General features: G+C 42.3%; 1 protein-coding gene across 2 annotated transcripts in view; it reads right to left on the bottom strand.

Moving 5' to 3' along the window:
• The window catches only part of Reln (reelin), a 433,437-nt gene that overhangs the window by 209,241 nt on the left and 196,634 nt on the right, over positions 1-27,562 (bottom strand). For both annotated transcript variants that reach the window (XM_087902405.1, XM_087902404.1), the window contains exons 5-8: positions 24,901-24,933; positions 22,391-22,469; positions 6,038-6,134; positions 1,324-1,375 (exon numbers count right to left, since the gene is read on the bottom strand). In XM_087902405.1, the coding sequence (XP_087758531.1) occupies positions 1,324-1,375; positions 6,038-6,134; positions 22,391-22,469; positions 24,901-24,933 (261 nt within the window). The remainder of the gene's footprint in view (positions 1-1,323; positions 1,376-6,037; positions 6,135-22,390; positions 22,470-24,900; positions 24,934-27,562) is intronic.

The following is a 27,562-nucleotide window of genomic DNA, read 5'->3' as shown; positions in this document are numbered from 1 at the left end:
ATCATGAAAGTTAGGATAGGCAAGTTAACAGATTGAAAAAAATCTAAAAACTCGCCACTTCTTATCATTGCTAGCATTTTTTTCACGAATATGCACTTTTGATTTGTCTATTGAATGTGGGCTATACTGAATGTGAGAAGTACCCCAAATGGTAACCAGGCAGTTTCACACACCTGCACAAGCTGACACGAGACATGCTGACGGAGGAGTAACAAGCGTATGCCTAAAAAAACGCACTTTGGTAGAGCCAACCCCAGTGGGCTCCCAGCCGCCCAAACTGCCATGCAGTATGGAATGGGAGCTGCTGAGGAAAAGGATCTTCTACCAGCGGCTGGTCTCCAAAGACGGGAAGTCCAGATGCGGGGAGGGGGAACCTACAGAACACTGGCCAGGATGTGGTTATCAGATGTGAGCAAACTCTGCAGCAGGTCAGAGGTAGACCTACGTCTTGTGGAGAAGACCCTCTCTCTTTCTCTAGAATATTATCTTTGGAAATGTGTACAAGTTTCTTATTGATTCACATAAACACACACACACACACACACACACACATATACATATATACATAAATATATATACACATATATATATAAGATTTTAAAAAGAATGGAATAGGTAGCAAAATCACTAGCATCTCATTAAAAGGCAAATTGTTACTGAATATTTTGGGTAGGGACTTTTACTTTTCCTACAGAAACCCTTAGAAGAAATATTTTCCAGATACAGTAGTTTTTTTCATTAACTAATTAATCAATCAATCAAAATTAAACATAGGTTATTTATGTCAAACATAAAATCTTAGCTTCTTTCTACCCATCAGAGTTCACAAAACTGAACATATGTCTCTCTTAATCTGAGCAAACATAACTAGGAGGGCATTTCTGCCACAACAGAACAACCCAATGCATTCGACATCCATATGTAATAATCTTTGATAACAAATATTCCAGGGCTGTGAAGCCAGGAGCAAAGGCAATGCTGCCAATTCTGGAAACCGAGTTTGATCACCAAGATCCACAGGGTGAAGAGAGAAAAGCAACTCCATCAAGTTGTCCTCCGACCTCCAGATGCAAGCCATAAACCACACGCACAAACATACACACACCATACATAGATGGGACATAATAAAAAGTCTTTAAAAGGTTACAGATCATCTGTAGCGCTTTCAACACTACTTACTACTGGCAATATTTTAAAATATTCAACTTCACTTTTTAACTGATTTACTCATTCCCAATCCTGAAAGCAGCTGGCACAGTTGTATTCTCTGACTCAAACAAGCGTTTCTAAGAAAGATTGCTACGATGGCTAAGAGACACTTACCGATGGAAAACTGGAGAACAGATGCTGTTGTCGTGTTCAGGCATGTGGTGGTCTAGAGAGAGAATACAAACAAGGGGTGTGAGCGGAAGACAGACTTGAGGGGAGCAGGGCTTTGGGAACAAGGGAGCGCGACAGCTCCGGTCACAGAGGTACACTCCCCCAGCTGCTTACCATTCTCACCTGTACCATTACCTGAGCTAATGAACGTGAGGAGCACAGGCAGATTCCTTTATTCCCTTTTGGGGAGCAAACTGTGAGAGATCCCAACTTGAGTCTGGATGGTAAGATTCTCAGAGAGTCATTGAGACAACTTTCAAGGACACCCTGCAAGGGCTTTTGATAGGACTACATGTAGCCCATCGCCTTCCTCTATGTTATCACCAGCCTGGGAGCCAAAGAGAGTCTCATAAAAAGGCGACCAAACAAAAACTGGGTCATAAAGGAAGAGTAAAAGACTAGAAAAAGCCAGGCAGTGGTGGTGCACGTCTTTAATCCCAGCACTTGGGAGGCAGAGGCAGGTGAATCTCTGTGAGTTTGAGCCTGGTCTACAGAGAGTTCCAGGACAGCCTGGACTGTTATACAGAGAAACCCTGTATCAAAAAAGCAAAAGCAAAACAAAACAAAAAAACAAACACAAACAAATAAACAAAAAGACTAGAAAGCTAAGACCCTAAGCAATAGAGGAGAGGATTGCCTGAACTGGCTCTCCCCTGTAGTCAGATTGATGAATATCTTAAAAGTCATCATAGAATCTACACAGCGAATTTAAATGCCATAATCTTTGCGGGCGAGATAATAAGATATTCTCAAACTGATTGTGGCAATGATTATACAACTTTGCAAAGGAACTGAAGAATCTATGAACATTTCTTAAATTGAGAAAGGGAGGGAAGAGGAGAAGGGAGAGAGTGAGGAGATATTAAGAATAAGGGCCTGGGAAGAACCTCCCCACACTTCTGTGAAATTGTAGCATCTCAAAGAACTCATTGACAAACTTCTCCTCTTTGGAAAGAGGAGAGACACATACATGATTATGTATAAAGTTATTTATTCTTTGGAGCAGGCACACAGTTCTAATGAGATGAAACCTAAATTCTCATTTCGCTGGGCTCCTGAGCACCATCCACTGAGGAATGGATGTCTCACGAAACTCCTCTCTCTGACGCGGTTAGTGTGCAAACACACCCTCAGTAGACAGGCACAGTCTGCTGTCTTAGTCTTGCTCCTTTATGACCTGACACGTTTAACCATGTGACTGTAGAACTCCAGCGGGCAGGCAGCCAAGGTAAGAGGGGATGGCAGGGACATTTTATCGTCCCTTCAGCCAGAGTCAGTACAAGATCCTACTGTATAACAAACTCGAATCAGCGCTGTGGCCTGACAAAGGGAATTCTAGCTGACATGTCCAGACCTCAGGCTCCTGTCTTCCTCAGACTCCTATCTGTTTTCTTCCCAGCAGAGATATCAGAGAAATACCAACAATCAAATACTTGGAAAAGCAATCTGCGTTCCCCCCATAGCTTTTAAAGTAGGTTTAACTAGCTTCCCTCATGGGTGTTCATCCAGATAATTTCATATTAAAATCCAAAGAGGCACACGACCAACAGAGAAATTTTCTTTTAATTTCACATAAATTGAATGATTTTATGGAACTGAATAGATTCCCAGATGAATCATGAAACTGTTTCTTTAAAATATAAATTAGAAGTACTATGGTTATTGCTATTGCAAGTACACAGAGCATCTTAGAGCATCCTCGGTACTTTTCCTGGTGGTATAATAAATGGTGCTGGGTCACTTGTCCTGCCATGTCACACAGCTGTGACCTCTGCTACTGGGCAGCAAGTTATGCATGGCACACTGCTTAGTTTCAGAGGCTAACAAGGTGACCATGGCTTTTGATTAGTCATTGATTCTATTTGTTTTTCCTTCACAAGGGAGGCTGAGGACTCCTATGATGTCTGATGCTCAATTCATTACTACGGCCCTAAGATTAGTGAAATTCTGAGAATTATAGTGAATTCTATAAAAAATAACAAGAGGGCCTTGGAGATACGCGAGGCTAATACAGTCTTTGTGGTGCAGGCATGAAGACCCAAGTTCAATCCCAGGAGCTCTCTGAAAGCACTGGCGTGAAGGGTCTTATCTGTAATCCAGAGGCTGGAGTGAGCAGGAAGACATTAACAGCTCCTTTGGAGCTAGTGGGGCCCACACCACCAGACCTGAGATCAAGATGACCCAGACTACAGTCACCTAGGGCGACCAGGTACACCGCACTGCAATCTCCTGTAGGGTCCTGGCGCCATTGCCAGCCCCAGAAGGCAGGTCTTAGGACACTGGCCATCTCGCCTGTGTTAGTCGCATTGAACCAAATGCCATCCCTGATTTTCCACCTCCTGTGTCTCCGCTGCCGTGGTCCTGTTCGGTTAGGGCAGCCTGACCCAGCCCTAGGACCTCAGATCCAGACCCCAGGTTAGGACTTCGGGAACGCACGTGTCTTTTTAAGTAGATCCAAAGCGAATGCCTTAACTGACAAAGACTCTTGGCTTGTGGTTCTTCACTTCACAAATTTATAGAAACTTAGATTATGAAAACTTAGATTATGAAAACTTAGATTATGAAAACTAAGCAGGCCTATTGTGTAATAAGTGGTGTTTCAGGGCTTGTAACTTTCATCAGTTGTCATGGACAACAGCTTCGATTGGATTCAGTTTTGGGGTTCCATAAGAATGCTCGAGATTTTGGAAATACAATATTAACTGGCAACTGAATCTCTCACTTTCCATTTGGTTGGCCTGCTTTCTATGAAGGCAGCATGGGTACCCCACATTCTTTGGCCTCTAGGGGGCTGGCACAGAATATAACTGACTGAAAGTTAAATGAACATTATTCCTGTGAATTCTATCTCTTCGGACCTACAGAACACGCTCATTTTCCAGAAATACTTATGATGGGAATACAAACTGCAGGCCACTCTCATATCTTACAAGATTATTACTATGTAGACACTGGGAGACAGGCTCTTGCTGCGAGTCCCAGGCTGGCCCCAGCTCCCCATCCCTCGGTCGCTCTGCCTCGTGCTGAGGTGACGGGGTGGTAAGTGAGTGAAGATGGTCTCACATCTATACCTCCACACTAGCCAGCCGGGGTCCGAACCTAATACCAAACAGACTGGACTACAGAGAAACGATCGTGTGGCTTTCACTGACTATGGGAATTTATGGAAATATGAATTCTGGCATTACATCACAAGACACTTTTATTTCCCATTGACTGTGTTCTCAGGAATATTACTGAATGGAGCATCTCCTCAAACAGGCAGCTATGCTCAGCTCAATAAACCATGATAAAATTAATTTTATTTTAGGGTTTATAGATAATTAATTCAATCACGGTATATTATTTAAAGAGTACTAGCAAATTGATTTTATTTTTTTTCAGAGAGCATTTCACTACTAGAGTCTGCAGTGGTATAACACCCTGTGAGACTTGAATTATAAGCACCTATTACTTTAATTTGCACCTAATTAATTTTGTTTGTGGTCTAGTTCCCACTGAAAACTCAGTTCATTCATGTTCTGAAACTCATATCCTCAACAGGTTAAATATATCTATTACCACAGAATGGATATTCAAGCAGAACAAAGTTAACTAGCTTCCACATCTCGACAACTAAATCTTTTAGTTACTCATATACGTAGGGCTTTCTCCCCTCTTTGCTACGGAAGCTAATCTTTTCAGCCACTTTTGAAGTTAGTGACTTTGAAACGCACCATGTGACATAGGGTGAACAGGAAGATGTGTACGGAGGAGAAGGGGCTGTTGGGAGCAGAGCAGCCAGGCCCCTGCCAGGCAGCACAAGAAACATGCCAGAAGCCGAGGGCTGAGCCAGCAGGACCTTGTGTCACAAGGCTTTGATGTCCTTTTTTGTTGTTGTTGTTTTTGGTTTTCTGTTTTTGTTTTGGTTTTGGTTTTACGAGACAGGGTTTCTCTGTAGCTTTGGAGCCTGTCCTGGAGCTAGCTCTTGTAGATGTCCTTTTCGGGGATGTAAAATGAATGCAGTCATCACGTCAGAAAGGAAGACAAAACAAAAGGCCCACGAGCCGTATGCTCATGGGAGTGGTTGCACTGATTTTAATTTAGCCTGCTCATTGCACGTATAATCCCACAATTTACCTTCTCTAGCAAAGGCTAACATGGTAATTAAATGAGAGTGACCCTGGGGTCGCTTGGCATGAATTACATTAAAAGCAAACCTACTCATTCAGTACATTCTTTAAAAAAGATATCCATTGGAGTTTATCTGTTGTTAGGAACCAAAGTTTAAAGTCATAAGAAACTCTTGACTTGGAAAGAGAAAAAAATGGTAAGGATAAGAGCAAGGCTTCACATAAGAACTTAGTCACATGCGTTTAAACATGACATGTATTGTGTACATGTGATATACATAATCACATCTGTATTTCACACATGTAATTATAGTGATGAATCATGTTTAGTGAGACAAACTGATGCTGCCAGTTTTATCACAGAGCTGTCATGTTTATATTTAGAAATGATCATAAAACCACCACCTCAATTTTGAGACATTAATAATAGTACAAACAATACTTCAAATTTTCATCTGAACTCCTAGAGTGTAAGAGAAACTTGTGTTGACAAAATCAGAGTAAGCACCGTAATGAAAGGATGGACCTCAGCAGCACATACTCACCAGCTCCCGAGGACCATATGGCTCACAGAAGGTCACGGCATTGCCATGCATGATGGTACCACACTGCTCTCCAATCTCACAGTTGCTGCATTCAGCCCTGCAGGGACACAGAACGTAACCTCAGTCCGAGAACTAAACAGCACAGGTTGGTTTTGTGCTCCAATAAGGAAACACATGATACTTATTGCTACTTGGCTCAAATGGTCCCTGTGTAGTAGACAGTCATGGTACAGTGGATTCTGACGAGGTTCAGAAAACACAAAGCCAGAAAGGCTTAGGATTAAATCTTAGGTCTTTTAATAACTTGTCGTGGTAGGAAATTCCTTAAAGTTTCAATTGCCTCATGAATAAAATGAAGATAACAGTCTGACCCAAGCCTCAACTAACCATCGTGACAATTAACTGTGTGACATCTAAAGACTTCTAGACAGTGTCTAGAAGCTGACAGAAATAGTTGCGGAAAAATAGGAGGCCTTACGACTGGAATATGGTGGAACAAACAGTTGCATATAAGATATGGAAGCCCAATAGGCCCAATACAAGTGTAAAAATAAAGCAACATCCAATTACCTAATAAGCTAAAAATCTACACCTCTAAAATGGAAATGTGCCTCACAAATATAAGTTCGTGGTATGGCCAGTATAACTGCTTTAAATCACTATTCTCAGGAAAACATACATTTTTACATCCCACTGTGCTACACATAATGGAATCAAATGTAATCTACATATGACTAAAGAATACACACAGGTTCTAATACCGGTAAGTTTTGGACTTATGCTGACTTACGTTAACCTTGAAAAGAATCTAATCCTCTATTTTATTACTGTACACTGAGGTAATAAAAATGTAAGACAGGCTCAAAGTGTATTTTTTCATGTCTAGTAAAATGGACGGCATTTGAAATATGTTCAGTAACATTCTAATGCTCCTCGCTAGGCCATTGCCACCGACAGACATCACACAGCTAACATGTAGGAAGAAAGCTATTTCCCCCATCTGGTCCTCAAACCGCACGAATGCTTTATTTGATGCCAAAAGAATAGTTTCAAAGACCTCCACATTCCAGGCGCCAAACTCAGTGGAAAGGGCACTCTGCCCTTTGCTTGGCAGACCACTGTGTTACTCCTTTCTGTTGTTTATGCTTTCAGGGAGGGGGCAGCAACTCCCATCCAGACAGGAGACAGAGTGTGAAGAGAGCTGGTGCAGCCCCTGAGGGCAAGAGGCAGAAGCCCAGGAAGTGTAGACTTGGCAAACAAGTCTAAGTACGTCTGACCCGTGTTACCATCAGCAAATCGCGGCGGTACCAGTCTTTCCAGCTGTGCTCCCACCAGAACATCAGCAACGCCAACTGTCTTTGTTGTTTTTTCAAAGAAGAAGAATTTCTAATAAGGATTTGCATACGGTGTAGTTCATCGTATCATACATCTTAGCAGGAAGTTGGAATCGTTTCTTATTCCTGTGCTACGAGAGTCTGATAACATGTCTGTGACATTAGAAGGAAGACAATGGCTTTGGCAAGGAACCAAACGTGTATTCATTTTCGGCATGTTCATTTACCCTATGTAGCATTAATAAATACTGGGTAAATGAATAACCGAACGTAATACAATTTCATAAGTAGAACTATTCTTAAGGTCAGAAGTCCTAAAATAAAAAAAATCTCATAATACTGCTTGGCACATTATGCATGAGGTAGCACCTTATTATTATTAATGAAATGATTACCACTATTAATCTATTGTGAATTTCTACCCTTCTTAGTAACTAAAAAAAAAAAAACCTGGTATATCTGACTCTATTCTCCCTGGTACAGAGTAAGCTATATGAATTTCTTCCTATTATTTGTCTAATTAAAAAATAGCATAAAAATTAGGTTGGGTGAGGGGCTGGAGAGATAATGCAGCTGTTAGGAGCACCCCATGGCAGCTTGAGGTCTCTAATCCCAGGGGATCTGATGCTGCCTTTTGACTTCTACGGTCACCTGGTACACACGTTGTGCACAGACAACATCCAGACAAAACATCCATATGTATAAAGTACATTTTTAAATATTGAAATATTTTCACTGATACAGAATTAATGGGCCTCTTTAATATTAGTGACAGATGAGGACTATTTACTCTTTGTCATTACGAAATAGCTTGAGAGAAACATCAAACTTGACAGAAAAAAAATAAGAAAATATTCAAAACTCATAATAGCTATCTGCTATCAGTTCTAGGCCAGCAGCTTCCAACTTTCTTAATGCATCGTTCCACTGAGAGGACCAGGAAGCCACACAAGGGCCAAGGCAGGCCATGCTAGTAGCTCTCTCAGAGACCAGACCTTAGTTTCAGTTTACTCGAACAGGCTGGAGCCGAGTAAGCAGTTCTCAGGAAAATCACAACTCAGGGGCAACAATCAGCGGGCACCGCAGCCTTCTGCTAGCTAAGATAACTTGCCCTACCCTGCTGCTGGAAAGTCCCTAACTTCTAGAATCACCTACCAATCAGCCCCTAGACTGATCCCTCCCCCTCCCCCCCGCACCAATCAGCCCCCAGACTGATCTCTCTTGCCCACCCCGCACCAATCAGCCCCCAGATTGATCTCCCCTGCTCTCCCCGCACCAATCAGCCCCCAGACTGACCCCTCTCCCCTACCCCCCCCCTGCACCTATCAGCCCCCAGACTGATCTCGCCAGGCCCCGCACCAATCAGCCCTCAGACCCATCTCCCCCCTCCCCCGCACCAATCAACCCCCAGACCAATCTCTCCTCCCTAGAATTCCCCTAACCCTGCTTAAAAAGGGGGCCTTCAAGTCTCTCCGGCTATTGCCATGCCAATGTATTGGCAGTTTTTTTTTAAATATTATTATTAATAAACACTCTTGCTCATTGCATATGTGACTGATAGTCTTTTATGGGACTTTTCAAGGACCCTAATCTGTTCATGTTGTGTTGACCCCCAACCAGAAATTACTTTGTTGCTAGTTCATAACTGCAATTTTGCTACTGTAACTAATTGTAATATAAACATCTGATATTCCTGATGGTCTTAGGTGACTCCGGTGACCCCCTCAGGGCTGAGAACCACTGCTCTAGAACCATCTCTGAAATTATCATTATTCATATGAATCTGAGGCTGGGCACCTGGATTTCTGTAGCAACCATTTTAGCTCTATGTGTTCACCAGGACTTCTTAATCAGTCACATAGAAGGAAAATACTACTGATACAGCAAGCATTGCAGACCTCCTCCTCTATGGTCTTGATTAAGTAGGTAACGGGCAGAATCTGCATATTACTATATTGTTCAAAGACAATGCTAATGTAGACAGCTTAACAGCCAGGACTTAGAGAATTGGTGTGAAGGTTTTGGGAGGACTGGTTCTACTTCGCAGAATAACGGGGAGGAGGGGCTAAAAAGTGCCAGCTGTCACTCACACGGTTGCTACCTGGAGGAACGAAGGCTTCCCCCAAGGATTGATGGGAAAAATCAGTGGGCTTCCTGCCAAAGTCTTTTAAATATCCTTTGCTTGATTTTCTCACAATCTGACTGCGTTTGTCAACACAATTTATTTTAATTTTCCCTGAATGCCTATCCCTCTAGGTGGTCAGGTCTAACCTTTCTCTGAGCTGCAAGTGGTGTTTATGCGTTTATCATCACTGCAGTCTTCTGTTTAATACCACCAGATACAGGACTTAGAGGTCCTGACTTTAACACACTGTGCTTAGCTTTAGCAATACAATGGCGGACTGATACAATGTTCCTTCTTCCGCAGTTAACATGCTATAAGGAAAGGTATGTATACTGACTGTGGCGGGACCCCATCAAAACTGGACGAGTAAGAGTTTCTGAAGAAGGTAGCCTCTGAACTGGTTCTACTAGAAACTAAGCAAGGAAGAAACACCAATGTCTGTAGGGAATAGAATCCGCAGAACTCAACTCATGATTCATAAACTGAATTCATAAACTGAATTCACTGTTACTTCAGTGAATCATATTGGTACACACAGAAAGATGCCACATTGCAGGCTTAGACAGTAGAGGATTTCATAAAACACTGACAGGGTGGCTGAGAAGTACCATGTTAGGAAGTCCATAAACAAACCCTCACTCACATAAAACTATTGTCCTCTAATTTTTTAACTTTTATTTAGAGATATTAAAACTAGAATTTAGAGACACTATCACCCAAGGAAACATAACTAGCAATGTCCAGAGCTATGTTTAGACTCCCACTATTCTGTTTCCAAAGTCAAAGCCATGAGACAAATTCAATTTTCAGAGAAATCTCTGTGCGGATGATGGACTGGAGGATCCAAAACACGAGGGCTACTATGTAACTCAAGTAAGACACAGGAGCCATACAGTTGAGTTCCAGTTTGCAGGCCAGAGGGCTCAGATGGGAAAGGCTCCTACCACCAAGCCTGGGTGTGATCCCTGGGATCTACACGTTGGAAGGAGAGAACCTGTTCACGCAACTTGTCCTTTTTCTCCACGTGCATGCCACATTGTGCCTCTCTACCCTCATAAGTAAATAAATGAATATACTTTTCAACTTTCTAATAGCTACATTACAAAGAGAAGGTAGCTTGGAAGTTGGGCATCTGCCTGGCAAGTTCAAGGTCCTAGACTCAATTCCCAGCATGGAAAAGTTAGAAAACAAACAAAAAGGCCTAACCTAAAGAAACAAATGAATTAATTTTCAAGATGTTTTATTTGTCTTAAGTATATCCAAATTATATTTTCACATGTAATTAACATAAAAATTATTAATGGCATATTTGATAGTCTCTTTTTTATAGTAGCCCCCAAGTTGTAATTCATTTCTTAATTCCGACTAGCTGTATTTCAAATGCTCAGCAGACTTATGTGACGAGTGCCTATCTCATTGGGCAGCACGAACTGAGGCAATGACTACACTGAAAACGATGTTCTATGGCTGCAGGGACATTTGGAGATGACAAGCCAGACCACCAGAAATGACAGCTTAGAATCTGGTTGAAATCATAATAGAATATATATTTTTAAGGATAGGGGGTCAAGGAAGGGCATACACACAAAGAAAAAGTCCAAAACTGTATCCCTGGGTGATAGGGAACCACCCTTAGCCAATGACCTTTGAGAGGCTGGACCAGGTTGAGGCTTGGCTTTGGGTACCAAAAAGCTGCGGTCCAGCCTGCTCGGACCTCTTTTCCCACTCTCCACACCTGGATGTTGGAGCCCCATTCCTGTTCCATGAGTCTCCCTTTTAATAAAGAAAAACCTAGTATACCCTGTTTGGAGCTGGTGTGGGATTATTTAATTCTTGTTCCCCCTACTTGATGTGGTCTGCTTCACCTGAGTGGCATTTCAGGCGTCTCGAGTCTGGTTTCTGAGCTCAGACTATTGCCGTGGTCCTTCTGCATAACTTCTTCAACCCTAACGCCTTAAATTCCCTTGTTTCACTGGCAGTGGGGTCTCTTTCCCTAATTGTTTTAACCACCCTGTGCAGCCAGTCAGTGTGAAATTCCTGATCGTGAATGTATCACAGGACCTTTCTAACATTCCTTTTCTATCAAGAAGATAAACATTGTATCACTCCACATGAGAAGTTACCACAAAGGGCAAGAAAAGCCATCATTCAAGATGAGGGAGCCATTCTGAGGGAAACCAGACAGAAGAGAACAAGGGAAAACTCGAGTTTCTCAGAAGATAATTGTGATGTGTCTGAACGACAAGATGGATTTTAAAATTCTACAGACGTAAATAACCACATAAAATCGAGAATCATTCCTGGCTAACTAAAGATTTCAGAACAATTCTCAAGTGTTTTCGCCTTCTAACCTCCTTTCTCAAAAACTAAAACCCTCTAGATGCCTAGAATTTTATTCTTCTTTTGTCGAGCATTTCATGTTTCCAGGAACTGGGGTTAGATTTGGTGACGAGTATCCCAACTTCACTGGGGCTCACAGAGGGGAATGGAAGGTGCTGTTTGCTGTGACATTTGAATCTATGGCCTCATAATTGGGCTTCTTCCTCTGAGCTCCTTCTGTGGAAAATCAGGCTTTGTAGGGTTCGGCAGCCCAGTCTTCCAGATGTGTGGGAAGGAGGAAGTTTTACATAACCCCAGTTAAATAGGCTTTTGTTTCTCAATTTAAAAAGGAATGTGACCTCCCAGGCTAAGGATTAGAAATGAATTTTCACTCTACCTAATGGCAAAAATATGGAATGTTTCTCTGATTCAAGAAACATTCTCCTTCTTCCTATTTCCCCAGCTTGAGAAAGCTGTCCATAAGAATTTAACAGATACCATGGTACATTATAGGAACTGTTCATGTCAAAATATACCCATCAAGAACAATATGATTAAAACACATCTTAATGGAAATGCATGTAATTTTCAAAGATGATGTGTGAGTGGCATTTATGAAGCCCTCTGTGGGCCTAATTATTGCATGGTTAGGTTCCACATGAGCGTCCTCTATTACCGGAGTTCACAGATCATCAGGTTAGTGGGGACCTGCGACATCACTGCATCTCATTACCCCTGTATTTGATAAACAGCACCAGAATAAATAGGACCAGAATCCAGGTCGACCCTGAACGCAGCAGGAAGAGACAAGAACTCCATATCTGTGGAAGGACTGTGTGTTGCAAAGGATTGCCATTTTTCTGCCATAGCTTACTTTGAAATTCTGTAATGACTATTCTTAAAGTTATTATCTTTTTTAAGATTTGGTTTCACTAATAAAAATAAGATGAACGAAATGGATTTCATGGAAAAAAATTCATGAGTGAATTCACAGGGCTGGTGTACGTAAGAATTAAGTTTGGCTGCTTTAGTTATCCTTGGATAACTAACCAAAATCTATTTTACATCCTATTTTCATTTCCTTCTTCCCTCTTCTCACTTCTTTCATTTGCTGTCAAACATATAAAACGATCCTATGAATGTTGTTCAATAAAACACGTAGGCTCAAACCATGATGATGAAAAATGAAGAAAGTTCTTGGACTGGGGTTTTGCTGTCCCTAAAATCAACCCTGTAGCATCTAAGTTTGCTATTTTCTATCTTTTTAAACAAATGTACTACTTAGGTTTTTATGTTTTTTATCTTGAAACAAAGAATTTTATATGATGTGTATTTGAGTAGGGAACACACTTCTAAGTATATCATTATATCATTTATTCTGATTTTAAAATTTTTAGGTATGCCAACAGAGCCAGGAGGATCAGGAGCACCATGTGGCTCTGGAGACAGAGACCCACACACTGCAGTGATCAGCAGGCCCTTGGGACACAGGAGAGAGGGGGAGGATTAATGAGGACATTGAGTTCTTTTTCACAACTGAAGATTTATGAATGGTCGGTGGTGACATCATCCCGATGACAATAAATAAATAATTGCAGTATTATTTCCTTGAGCTGTCAGGCAACATGACTCATTCTTCCATCAGATCAGAGTGAAACCAAGAAGCCTTTAGTCAGGCATACTTCTGAAACGAGGTAGCCACCTGGAGAGTCACCGACAAACACTAATCATCAGATTCTCATTTGAGATGCATGACCTTTGCCCCCGAGACCTAGGACACCGCATTATCTATCCATAATTTATTACTTCTCAAGAGGTCAGTCCTCACTCTGCCCCACAAGAAGCAGTGAGCTATTCAATGAGCCAGAACTGTCTCTTCACCAGCATTTTCATACAGAGATATTAAAATAATTCTAATATTGGTCTTGTTCATAAAAAGTGTTTTAAAACTCGAAAAAGAAAATTATTCTTATAACCTTTTGATCCAAAGATAATGTGTCTCTGCCCCAGTGTAGATTACATTATGTTGGGAGAAGCTGATGTGTGATTTACAAATCAAGGCCCTTCCAAGACCAAAAACACTGATGACAACTTATGCTGGAGAGGCTGTGGGGAAAAGGGAACACTCCTCCATTGCTGGTGGGAATGTAAGCTGCTTCAGGCCCTTTGGATATCAGCATGGTGATTTCTCAGACAATTAGGAAACAACCTACCTCAAGACTCAGCAATACCACTTTTGGATATATACCCAAAGAATACTCAATCATACCACAAGGACATGTGCTCAACTATGTTCATAGCAGCTTTGTTTGTCATAGCCAGAACTTTGAACAGCCCAAATGCTCCTTGGATAAATAAAAGGTGGTACAGTTACACTATGGAGTACTTATACAGCAGAAAAAAATGATGACATCTTGGAATTTGCCAGCAAATGGGTGGATCTAGAAAACACTGAGTGAGGAAACCCAGACCCAGAAAGACAAATATCACAGGTACTTACTCATAAAGGACTTTTATATATAAAGCAAAGAAAAACCAGCCTACAATTCACAATCCCAGAGAACCTAGACAACAACGAGGACCCTAAGAGAGACATACATAGATCTAATCTACATGGGAAGTAGAAAAAGATCTCCTGAGTAAATTGGAGCATGGGGATCATGGGAGAGGGTAGAAGGTGAGGGGAGAGGAGAAAAATATATAGTTCAATAAAAACAATTAAAACAAAACAAAACAAACAAGCAAACAAACAAAAAAAACAAATCAAGGCCCTCGGACAAACCAGTGTGAATGGGAGTCCACAGGCCGTGGGCTGCTAAGCAGTCAGCTGAGCTCCTCAGATCCGGAGATCCTAGGTCTTCTCAGGCCTCTATAGCCTTCGGCCATATTTTATTTTGCTGTATTTTTTTTTTTTGAGACAGGGTCTTGCCATGTCTCTCTAGTGAGTCGAGTACTCACTAGGCTGGACTGATCTTGAACACATGGCAATCCTCTCACTTCAGCCTCCCAGGTACTGGAATTACCATCATGTACCACCAGGCAACTTCATTTTGTAACAAAGCGATGTTTTGTACTAAAGAAAGCATGGCCATGTATTTGGGAGTTATTTATGCAACCATTGTGAAGTAATTAATAATCAAGTTTTTTAAATTTCAAAAAACTCTGTTCTCTTTGTAAATAGATAATGGTTTTAGAACAACAGCAGGGGATCTTCACTCTCTAAGAAAAATCTCACCTTCAAGCATGTCATGCCTTTTTTTCCTAAGGAGCTAACACCCCTCAATGTGAAAATGACAAACTCCATTTATAGCTCATTCTTTCTCGTTACTTCTCTCTGTGGAAGGCAAGAGAAGTCTTCCGATTTCACTAGGGACTTGAAAATCTGATCTCTCCTTCATTAACAGGCACGGTGACAAATAGGTTAAAAATAACTCTGTGAACCGCTACCCCTGCACACGGCGTTCCCATTTCCTCCTATGGCGAATTCGGCGGCACACTGCTCGGAGAAACGTTTTCTCGCTTGTTTCGAATGTGCTTGACGTTTAATTCCATTGAGTGAGCTCGTGTTGGCTGTCATCTCAAACACGGATGAGAGGAGGAAGCAATAGTCTCAGATTTAAACCCTCTTGCATTAGTGGGTACCTCCGGGTTCACCTTTCTACTGAAGATGAAGACTGTCCCCTGAGCAATTACATCACGGTAAAAAATAATAAGGAGAAGGATTAGATGTAAAAGAGGAGACAGAGAAGTTCTGTAGCACAAGGGAACGGTTACTAATGGAAACAATGGGGAATAAACAAGAGAGGAAACAGCAGGAAAAAGTGTCAAAGATTCATACAAGAGCAGACTCCACCGCAGGTACCCGAAAGCAAAATTTTAATTCTTCAACACTAAAGTACAACAGTGGTTCCGACAAGGGTCTGTCAACACAGAATACTCTCTCAACCCCTTTTCTTACCTGTTCTCAATCTCTCTGAGTGACCTACTCTGTAAAAGCTACGCATAAGGTTTATTCTCCCCGACAAGCTCCGCTGTCTCCCGACCTCACGGCCACAAACTCTGTCAAGCAAACCCAAACAAGATAATTTCACCCAATTTCTCCCCTCCTTTTCTGATTATCTTGAAATCCCACTTATACTGTAGTGCTCATGCCTGCTCACCGAGGGGCAAAGACCTCTTGTCCTGTTATTTACAGAGCGACGGGGTCTCCGACACGCTGGTGAACTACGAAGTGGTTCAACCACATATCGAGTGGAAGCTACGTTGCCTGGTGATGCCGTTTCCACTAGACTAAGACCAGGGCTTCAGATTCTTTCTTCAACGATTCTCTCGGTGAAAAGTACAATACTATACCAAATCATCATTGTTTTGTTCTGATACTAATCGCTTTGACAAATTAGCGGTTTCAAGAGAAGGCAGACATGGCAGACTCTGTGGTCTTCTCGCTGTAGATTTTGGAGTTTTCTGAACTGTAACAGCCGACAGAGGCCTTCTCACCCAGTAGGGTTTGAGACAACCATGTCTTTCTCCCAGATGCCCCGCATCCCTGTGTATCACGACACACTTAGCGAAGAGGCTTCCCTGGGAAGCAGTTCCTGCCCCTATCAGGCTACAGGACACGTTCTGCTGTTATTATTGTCCTGTCGCTGTGCGGGAGGGGAAGCATCTGCTGTCCCCTGGCCGCCATCTATCATCGTGATATTTAGTCGCTCTGGACTTCCCGCCAGAGCATCCGGGATGTTACAGTCTCAGATGCCTTCTGCAATCTCCGGAAAATAAGCATCAAAGGGACACCTTTGGCAAAACAAAGATTCCTCCTCGACTTCAAATTGCCTAGGGGGACAAAGACACTTCAAACTCTACTTAATCATTTTTAAAAATTCATTTATTCTTGTTTCCCTTCCTCTCTTCCTCCCTCTCCTCCTTTCTCTCCCACTGTAAATTAGAAATATACTTTATTGCTTTTCTTTTGCTTTCTTCTGTTCTTATTCTATTATTATCGTGTGTAGGTGTGCATGCCACAGTGTCAGCGTAGAAATGAGTCTGCGGTCACTTTCTTCAGCCCGACGTGGGTTCCAGAGAGGAAATGCAGGTCCCAAGGCTTGCATGACAGTCAATGTTACTTGCTGAGCCATTTTCCCAAAGCTTGGTGATTTTTTTAATTGGGATACATTTATAGAACTGAAATGCATATGTCTCTATTTTGACAAATAAGCACATCAACGCCTCATATACTTTCTCAAGATTATTATTGCTTCATAATGATGATGTCACATTAGTTCAGTTCATAAAAAGGAACCTATACTATCAATGCGAAGTCGTAATTACCCACGTGACGTGTTAACGAGAAGAAGCATACTTGTGGTTTCTGGAGATACAGGGATTCAGATCTAAACCCTTGTGCGTGCTAAGCAAATGCCTTACCTCTGAGCTAATCCACAGCCCTTCAGATTTGTGGCTTCTAATCTGCCTCTAAATGTAAATGTAGTCATATGAGATTGCCACCCTTTTTGTGGGGACAGGGCTCAAAGGGTTTTTCTGCATGGGGAGAGCACTGTGGATCCTCTATCACCAGCGATGCAGCTGTACTGAGCACAGTTGCTGACTGAGCTGTCAGCAGCATTAATGGGCTCCTGTTGCTCCATCCGTACCCCCTCACAGCCAGGCAGGCTCAGTGACACTTGAGAATTGTTGAGGACGTTGCTGTCCTTCAGAAGTAGGCCTGCGTGCGGTCCACCACCCAGGCCAAGGCAGATGAGTGTCTCTCAAGTCTGAGAACTACTCTATTGCCTGCTTGATGTCTTTGTTCCTAACTTAACTCTCAAACGAAGTAAACAGTAGCGGGTGGAGCAGGGAAGAGATAGACGGCCGACAGAAAGTCAGGGACAAAGAAGCCGTGCATCCCAGGGGGAGGAAGGACAACAGCCACAAGCCTGGCTGGCATAGCTGAGTGCAGGAATGCTGCTCTTCGGCCTCCTCTCCCCTAGTCAAGACGCAGGGAGCAGGAACAGAAGCAGCAACTGCCCTGGCAGAGCAATGAGGACAGGAACAAAGGGTCTCTGTGGGCTTGGAGTTGTCAAGGACTAGAGTTGGTCATGGAAGATTTGGAGGGCATCGACAGGAACACGTCTGGGCACCGGGAAGGGGTTGCGGAGGAGGGGGGATGACTTAGGGATGACTTACCACATGCCATCGCACTAATACGACTCCTGAAACCTAGCTAAGATCTAGAGAAAAGGGAGAGGGCAAACCGGAATTGAATCCAATTAAGGTGTAATGGGTGAAAAGGAAAACAATTAAGGGGGCTACGGAAAAATAAAGGAAGCTGCGACGTCCTACTATCCAAGCTTGCGAATGAAATTTGTTACTACATTTGTGTTTATATAAATAATTTCTAGAAGGACAGAGGAACCACCACCACAGCTAGCAGCTCCAGGGGAAGAGAATATAATTCTATTAGAAAGGGAAAGGCCTTATTGTTTATATTCTTTCATTCATTGATCTTCTCACTAAACAAAGTGATCATTTTTGAAGTCAAATCTTTAAACCGCTCAGCACAGAGTTCCTTCACTACTGCGTCCGCGTACAAAATGTTCCTTGATTCCAACACCTTTGCCCGCCAAACCCTGGCGGAAACATGCCGCTACTGCTTTAACCATGACCATAGGAATGCCATTTTTTATTTTTTGTATTTCCTGTGTAGTTATCTGTAATAAGGCAACAACCAGGAGAGTAAAAGCTGCATAAAGTAGAACGAGAAATGGACATTAGAAGAAATGAACAGGAACGAATAAGTGAATGACTGAGCTTTTAAAATGGATCTTAAACTAAACAGCTATAACTGATTTCTTCATTTCTACTTTTTTCTTTTTCGTTTCTTTTTGTCTCTTTTTCACTTTTGCGAGACAGGGTTTCTTTGTATCTTTAGAGCCTGCCCTGGAACTCACTCTGCACATCAGACTGTTCTGGAACTCACAGAAATCCGCCTGCCTCTGCCTCCTGAGTGCTGAGATTAAAGGTGCTCCCCTTCACTGCCTGACCATTTTTCCTTTTACTCATCGTCCATGCGAATTACACAGCTAAAATGTGGTTTATTTCTGACTTTCCCCCTGAATTCCTATGGTTGTCCACAGGAATTATAAACCGAACGAGGCTCACGGAGGCTCTAGACCCACGTGGGGACCACACTGGTGCAAGTGTCACATCTCTCTTTTCAGGAGGATTGTTTGGTGAGGTGTTTAGCTGTGGGAATGTGGCCCTAAGTGCCACAGCAGCACCCTGCCCCTCTCTGGTGGTATGCGGCACGGGCGCAGAGACACAGAGGTGGCGTGGATGATGACCCTTGCCTTGTGGTCACCCAGCTACAATCATTACAAACGTGGAAACAGACAGCAGGAGAGAGAAAACTGTCCAGACGGTTTCCAGCCAAGGTGAGGCTTCGTCACTTTCTTAAAAATATTAAACTGGTATTAAAAATTAATATTAAAATACCAATTAAAATATTAAGCTGTAGAGATGACACAGTGCATACAACACTTGTCCAGCAAACATGAGGACCTGAGTTCGAATCCCCAGGACCCATCTAAAGCAGGGCACAGCAGTGCAGGTCTGTTTTCACAACATTTCTCCAGTAAGATAAGAGGAAACGGGATAACCTGTTGAAGCTCACAGGTAAGACACTGATACATTCCTCAGAGAACCACAGAGAGCCTGCCTCAAACAAGACAGAAAGCGAGGACCAACGTTCAAGGCCGTCCTGACCTTCACACACGTATAAACTCTCACGACATGTATACATAGACACAGACACACACTAGAATATCTGAATTTACTGGGTGTTCGTTATGAGCTGATGGAGTTTATGTTCGTGTTTAAGGGGTCCTGGCTACCCGACAACGCTCTTTGCCCTTCCGTGTGAGTCTGCGTATCCATTTTTACTGCATTCACAGAGAATGCAATGCAGGCAAACTTAATCGGATTTTTTTTTTATACAAACGTGATCCAAAGACTGAAGCATCATGTAAATGGATCAAGATCAATTTTAAGACTCGTGTCTGGGTTTAGAAGAAATCTAGCCCATTGTATAAATACCATCACAGGAAGGAGGGAAGCAGTGTGGGAGAGTGGGAAGAATATGGCAGATGGAAAGAGGAAGGAAAGCGAGGCAAAAAGGAGTGGAGGGGAGGAAAGAAAGGAAGGAGGGAGAAAGAGAGGGAAAAGGGAGGAATATGAATTAGGAGAAGAACGAACTTTCCTGGACACCTGTCATGCTTAGGTGTGGTAGCAGCACTCACGTCTCAAGGCCTCATTTTTGCTGCAAAAAATGGGGGTCACAGAAAGAAGAGAGCTCTTTATTTTCCTCAGGGTGCCCAAGTTAGCAAGCTACACGTTTGGAAGTTAAACCATACTGCCCTGATCTGAGGCTGTGTCAATTCTAATTTAACAAAACGCCTTCTCAATTAGGAGAGTCATAGTCTATGTTTTCTTTAAAAAAAAAAAAAGAAAAAAAGAAAGAAGGAAGAAAGAAAGGGAGGAAGGAAGGAAGGGGAGGAGGAGAAAGAAAGTCTTAAAGGAACGAAGTGAAAGGGCTGTCATAGGCAAGCAGGCAGCAAACGCGCTCAGAATCACGTCCAGCAGCAGCGCTGGTGCTGTAAGGTTAAAAGGGGAAGTGTCCAAAAGAATGGAAAAATCATAGCATAAGCAAATGGGACACAAAATCCATAATTTTGACCAGGAAAGATCATACCCAATCAATCATGGAAATAGCTGAAGTAAAAATCAATCACATTTCATTGATTTAAAAACACAACAACAGATTTTGAATCCCATAAAAGTCACATTTTGTATTTGTCCGGAAAACTGGAGGTGATGAGTCAGCCTGACAGAGATGAACTTTCCTGAAATCACCCAATCATCCGTTAACGTCTATATCCACGGAACGCAAAACGACAGACGTCAAGGGAAAAGGAAGAACTTTTCCGGTCAGACATGGCTCCTGAATATTTTGTTGTTGTTGTTGTTTGCCTTTTCTTAAAACAAACTTCTATTTATTTCAAGACATTTATATTTGGATTTTTCCCAGAGAAGGATAGTCCGGTGATTCATTGTTTTCTTAAATATGTAAATTACAGGACACTATGAGTCTGTCTGGGTTAGTAAATTCTATTGTATTTAACACCATCCAGACTAATATATGTTTCTAGAGAAAATGTAAAGGACCGCTTGCTACTGCTAGAGCCCCAGTGCTCTGTCTGTCTGTCTGTCTGTCTGCCATCTTCAGGTTTCAGTCTGGGGGCCACTTTCTCCAAGAGAATCCTGCTGGGACTTCATTCCTCTTCTGGGTCCCATGCTATTAACTACTCAAGAGATATGTAATTTCTAACCAAAAAAAAAACCTACTTAAACAATTTCGGCTAAATATTTGTGTGCGTACAATATGCTAACTGATTATGCCACTAAAATATTTGTTTAAACAGCAAAAATTAGAAAAAGAGTGACCTCATACGCTGACAATCAAGGGTAATGGGATCATTTGCTTTCTGATCTTGAGTATTGCTATTGCTTGGGTTTTCATTCCAGGTTCGAAGTTTAGCATTTTTTAAACTCTTCTTTTCCTGCACAATCATATACCTATTACAAAAAGCCCAAAATTCAGATCATTTTCCCAAAAGGTCTGATTCACAGGCCTATTCTAAGGTCAGCAAAACTGTAATCTACGGCCAACGCATTTAGATTTCAAGCTATATACAAAGATTTCTAAAGACTGACTCTGAGTTCATTATCTTGTTGCCCTCAAAATTGCATGGAATTTATACTTAAAAGCCTTCTAAAGAAAATCGGGTAATGAGGAGAGCGAATAGGAGAGATTATTTCAATTTATGATGAAGCCATTTGTCATTACACATGAGACATTTTCCTTCTGCCACTCAGCAGTAACTATTAAATACATTCTAGCATGATGTTCTATATGGCTAAGATGGCTGATCTTGTCAACTTGACACACGTGGAAAGAGGGAACCTTCGCTGAAGGATTGGCCTGTCCTGTGGGCATTTTTGATGACGAACTGATGTACGCAGCCCAGCCCACTGTGGAAAGCACCATCCCTAGGCAGCTGGCCTCACTGTATGAAGCACCTGAACACAAACATGGCAGCAAGACTGTGAGCAGTGTTCCTCCAAGGTCTCTGCTTCAGGCCCCACTCCCAGGTTCCTGACCTGAGTCCCCTCAGTGACGAACCTGGAAGGTCAGCTTAAATAAACTCCAACTTCCTTCTGATCACAGTATTTACTAAGCAACAGAAAAGTAAATTAGAATGGAATATGAAAATCTTATAAAACTAAGTATCCATCTAAGCACCGAGAGATTTGAAGAACACCTCCACCCAATTTTAAAGAAGACCCTAATGGCAGGGTAGCTGGTAGATAGTTAATTCCACCATTAACCATTTTCATCAATACATAGTACTCAAAAGCAGGTGAATTTTCAGTAACAGATCCTTCAGAGAGAAAACGTTTTCATGGAACAAACTCAGCATCCTTTCTCTGGTCAAAAGGCAGCACATTCCTGTAACTTACCATATGTTGGGATTTAATTCCAGTTGATGGTAGGAGTCAAAGTCGTCCCGTAGGATCACAGTGTCACTGTGCATTTCGGCTAAGAGAGGAAGAGAGCATTGAGAGAAGCGTTACACGATGGAGGGATTACCTGTGGGTGTCACAAGCTGCGTCTAGGAAGAACAGTCGTATTTTACATTAAAACTGTCAGCTATATAAGCAGGTGGTTGTGACTGCTCTGTCCCTAAATGCGGAGGGTGAAGACTTTGCTGTTTAGTGTTTAGACTTGAAGCTACAGAGTGGTCACATACAGGAGGGCCAGTGTCCTGATCCACATCACGTCTACCGAGCCACAGCCTCGGCAGAACTGCTCTGCTCACTGAGGCATGGAGGAATGGAATGGAGTATTCTGTTTACTGCAGCCCACACAGCTACCATGGAGTTTTCCGACCCATTTCCTCTCGTCCTTCCGGTCGGCCCTGTTGCCCTGGCTTGATTTTAGAATTCCTCATACTCATTCATTATTCATTTAGTAAGCTCTGAATTGCTAACTTAGCTGAACCACCGGAATTACACAGAAAAATACTCTCTGCACATATAACTAAAGCACATGTGTAACTATAGAGCCAATTTAAAAGTCAGGGAGAATGCGGGGACACCAGCCATGGAGGAAAATCCAGCAGCTCCACCTTGCAATGGTATTCCACGCCTGTTTTTAAGCATCAGGATTTTGAGCATGCCAAAGAACATCTTCACACACTGTAGAGTGCCTGCTTGCTTTGAAAAGAAGGTGGGGCAAAATGATTTCATGGCCAGCTACGATGTCAGTGTGCTCATAGTGAGAAGGGAGAAGGTAATCACTGCTCTAACAACATTCTCGTTGGATTTGGGAGGCTTGTGTGGGAAGTTTGGGTAATATAAAGCCCCTGTGTCCTTTCCTTATCATTTTGTTTGACTGAGCTACTTTTCAGAAAAATTAAAATCATACCATGTGACTAACAGAGACCTTTAACAATTTTTATACTTTTCAAAGTTGTTATTTTCTGCTTTTAGGGACTCAGTCACACAATTCTCTGAACTCACTGGGTAATTAAAATCTCTTCCAAATATCAGGGAAGATAATTTCAAATTCTCTTTGGTGACATCCTACCTATGGCAGTTTGCACCCCTTGAATACCAGGTATGCCAGCAGGCAAGCCTATAATGAAGCTATGGAAACCAGCAAACCAGCATGTACTTAGGAGTTCCGGTAGCTCCTCCTCAGAGCCTGAGGCACGAGGGCAGGGAGGAGAGGACCCAGTGATAGGCTTTGAGCAGGGGTGAGTTAATGATCCCTCCCAGCGTGTGGATGCAGAGTGGGACGTGCCTACGGGGTACAGCTCTCTCAGGTCACAGCTTGGCCACGACTTCGCTGCGCCACTGTGGGCCACCAGCCTGTCGCGGCTGCCAGAAGGAATGCTTCTAAGCAGTTACGTTCAGCTGCCAAAGAGGAGCCCCAAGCTGTAGCATTACATAAAAGCAGAGCTTCTCAAGGCAGATTTTCCAAAGAGAAAAAGAAATTAATTGGGTTTGTAGGTTGAAAGGCAAAGCCCAAGAGGCAAGCAATGGACCTAACTCAGGCCCCATGGTAAGAGACGCCAGGAAGGACTGGGATGTGTGAAGGCGATTCCTCTCACTCATATCAAACTACAGAGAGTAGGAAACTGCTTTATAATAAGTCTTCACTGACACAACATGACAAATTTAACTCTTAATGGTTAATTGTTTTCTAGAGACAATCCCCACCATAGGTTAGCTTCAGTGAATACAGAAACACATTTGGTATTCATTCATCACCAGATAATATGATACCTTTTACTAAATAATTTGAAATTTCATTTACACATACCAACCCAGTGAGGTAGATATTGTTATTGATTCTTTTACATGTGGGCTTAGACAAATTCCTTGATCAATGTCGTAACTTAAAGCAAGTGGCGACAATTAGATGAAAATACCCAGTTTGGCTCCAGAATCTGTGCCTTTAACCATCGCATCACCTTGCCTTGAAGAGTTGGGGTCACCGAGTTCACGGTACTGTTAGGAAATCATGGCTTCCTTTTTTTAAAGTAGGTAATCACTTAACAGCTTCCTCCAATGCCAGAAGGAATAGCTGAACAATTGTCCCTTTCAACCTAAGAATTCGAGCAGAAATCTTAAATTTAAAATGACCCCAGTGTGTCCACACTTATGGCTCCCGCCTCTGCACTCTGATGTGATGGGCGGGAGCTCTGGAGAAACTTAGCTGTTGGACACTCTGCCATAGGGTGGCACTGAACTCTAAGAGTGAGGGCGCTGACATAAGGAAGTCCTTGAGGGGCAGGGCAGTGGCTGGGAGGCCATTAGCTCCAGCATCCTCCGAACCTGAGTCTAGGTGACCCCAGTGAAGGTCAGAGAGCCAGGGAGCTGGGGGTTTTCACTCTACAGCCTGTGCCAGAAGTGGGCGGGTGACCGAGCACTAAGCTGATGTCGTCAGATCCTTACACACTTACCGAGGTGAAATTGAGCACTGGCTTCCGTGGGAGCTGGAACAAAAGAAAAACAGATTCACCATAAAGGTAAAACCCAGTGACAAGCAATCACAAACGCAGCTACAGAATTTAGTTCACATGAAACACATCACACCACACAGCTAAGGGCTTTTGACCCTGCAGGATTTTTTTTAAAAAAAAATATTAAGTCAGTTATGGTGGCGCACGCCTTTAATCCTGGCACTCGGGAGGCAGAGGCAGGCACACCCCTGTGAGTTTGGGGGCAGCCTGGTCTACAGAGTGAGTTTCAGGACAGCCAGGGCTGCATTGAAACCCTGTCTCATAGGACTCTGCCCAGGTCACATGGCTGACAATTGTTTCTACCCTGCCCCATAATGGTTTCCAAATTTGAGGAGATGTCAGTTCACTGCCGAAATGTAAGAGTTCGTGGCACAGACACTCCAAAGTCTTTTCTAATTTTCAAAGAAAACTGTCAACTAGATTTGAAAAATCAACTTCTCCTACAATGGGCAATAGATCAGCTATGCCAAACTAAGAATCCAGAATTAACAGTATTTTAAAATGAGACCCATTCTGTGAAGTGACTTCAGCTTAACACATAATGCATACTGAAGATATTTGCGTGGGTTTTTAGAAAGTAGATTTTAAGCTAGGCATGCACGCCTTTAATCCCAGCACTTGGGAGGTAGAGGCAGGTGAATGTCTGAGTTCAAGGCCAGCCTGGTCTACAGAGTGAGTTCCAGGGCAGCCAGGGATACACAGAGAAACCTGTCTTGAAAATTTGCACACGCACACACACACCACACACACACACACACACACACACACACACACACACATGAAGATTTTATGGAGAGTGCCATGATTAAATTTATGAAAGGCATTTGTGGAACTCTTACAAATGAAAGATAATACATTTAAAGATTTTGTGTTTTGTATTGATTCCTATTGATCAAATTGTAGGGGATCCACAAAGGCTGTCTGAATTCTTAACTCTGATTGAAGGTTTTCTCCACACAAAAGAAATATTTGCCCAATAACCTAAAATCACAAAGACTACGGCACCGGACGCATGTTTTCCCATTATCACAGTGCATATGAACAGGCTGAACAGGGAGCTTCCGGTAAGAGGGAGTGAAAGGATCTGTGTTGAACCGAATTTGTTCCTGCTGTTCTTGAGGCAAGGTCTCATTCTATAGTCCAAGGCATCCTGGATCTCACTATGTAGCCCACTATGGCCACAAATTTCGAGCAATCAAATGTCGGAATAACCCATGTCTGCTATGAAAGTTCTAAGGCTTGACTCAGAAACTTCCAAACTAGAAATGTATAGGGCTAGGAAAGAAAGCCAGTGTGCCAAGTGCTTGCTGAACGAGCGTGGGATCTAAGTTAGGCTCCCCGGCAGCCCTATGAGAGGCCAAAGGTGGTGGTGAACTACTGTAATACCAGCACCAGAAGGCAGAGACAGGCAGAGCCCGGTATCGACTGCACCGCCAGGGCAGCTGAAACAGTGCACTCCAGGCTCAGTGGGAGACCTGATCTTAAAAAAAAGGTGAAGAATGTGAAGTAAGGCAACCCCCGTGGGTCTCTGGCCTCCACACCCCGCACATGCACAAACATAAAATAAACTAGAAACGTATTGATGTTATACAGTTGCTTATGAGAATCGATGTTAGATGTTAACTTGTAAGTCCCAGTGTCATCTAAACTGTCTAAACCCTTTAGATATCAGTCATAGCTCCTTCTGTTACATTAAATAATACTATAGCTGCTTTTTGTCTTATGTTATATTCCTACAAATTTCATATTAACAATACTGGGTTGATAAAAATAAAAGAATTTATTTGCACATAGTATTGACATATACACACACTTTGTATCAAAGGTAGATAAACGCTCCTAAAAATGAACAAATTTTGTCAATATGTGAATATAAAGGAAAAGGAGCTTTTTGGATGCTCAATCTAGTTTTGAAGACTTTTAAGACTGGACAGATAGGCATGTAATACTACTTCTAACAGCAAATTCATAAAACCTTAAAGAAGCCAGATATTCTAATACTTAAGTGCACTTTGCGTATAAAATATATGCTAGATTTTTGAGTGTTAGCACAGAAAAAATGTAAAACATCTTCTAATAATTTTATATTGCTTATAAAATGTTGAAATGTTTAATATTTTACATATACTGTGTTAACTAAATTAACTATGTTATTTTTGTTTCTTACATGCGACCACTGTAGATTTAAAACTACACATAGGGCTTACATTCTATTTCCACTGGACAAGGCTGAATTAGCGTTAGGAAGAAACTCTGTACTCGGTATCCATTAGGGAACCACCGCACTCAAAGGTAGGAAAGAAACTGAGCCACTCACTGCAGAATGAAAATCAAGAACTGAAATTCGTTCTTAGTCCTTTAAAGCTTGGGCCTCCCAGGACCTCACACAATCACAGCATCTAGGCATACTAGGGAAAACGAGATTGTACGTGCTCTCCTTCTTAAGACCATATTTCCTGTCAATGGCTTGTTTCAGAAGGATGCTCTAAGGTCAACACGTGACTCAGAAACACTGTAGCTCTAACAGATTTCAGCCGATTTATTGGGCGTAGTATTCAGTTCAATGAAGACTTCAGTTCTTCAAATATCTGAAACTGAGCTG

This window comes from Myodes glareolus, chromosome 27 (genome assembly GCF_982192425.1).
Source record: "Myodes glareolus chromosome 27, mMyoGla1.1, whole genome shotgun sequence".
NCBI classification, from domain to species: Eukaryota; Metazoa; Chordata; class Mammalia; order Rodentia; family Cricetidae; genus Myodes; species Myodes glareolus.
The sequence above is the reverse complement of the archived record's forward strand: the minus strand, read 5'-3'. Positions and strand labels throughout refer to the sequence as shown.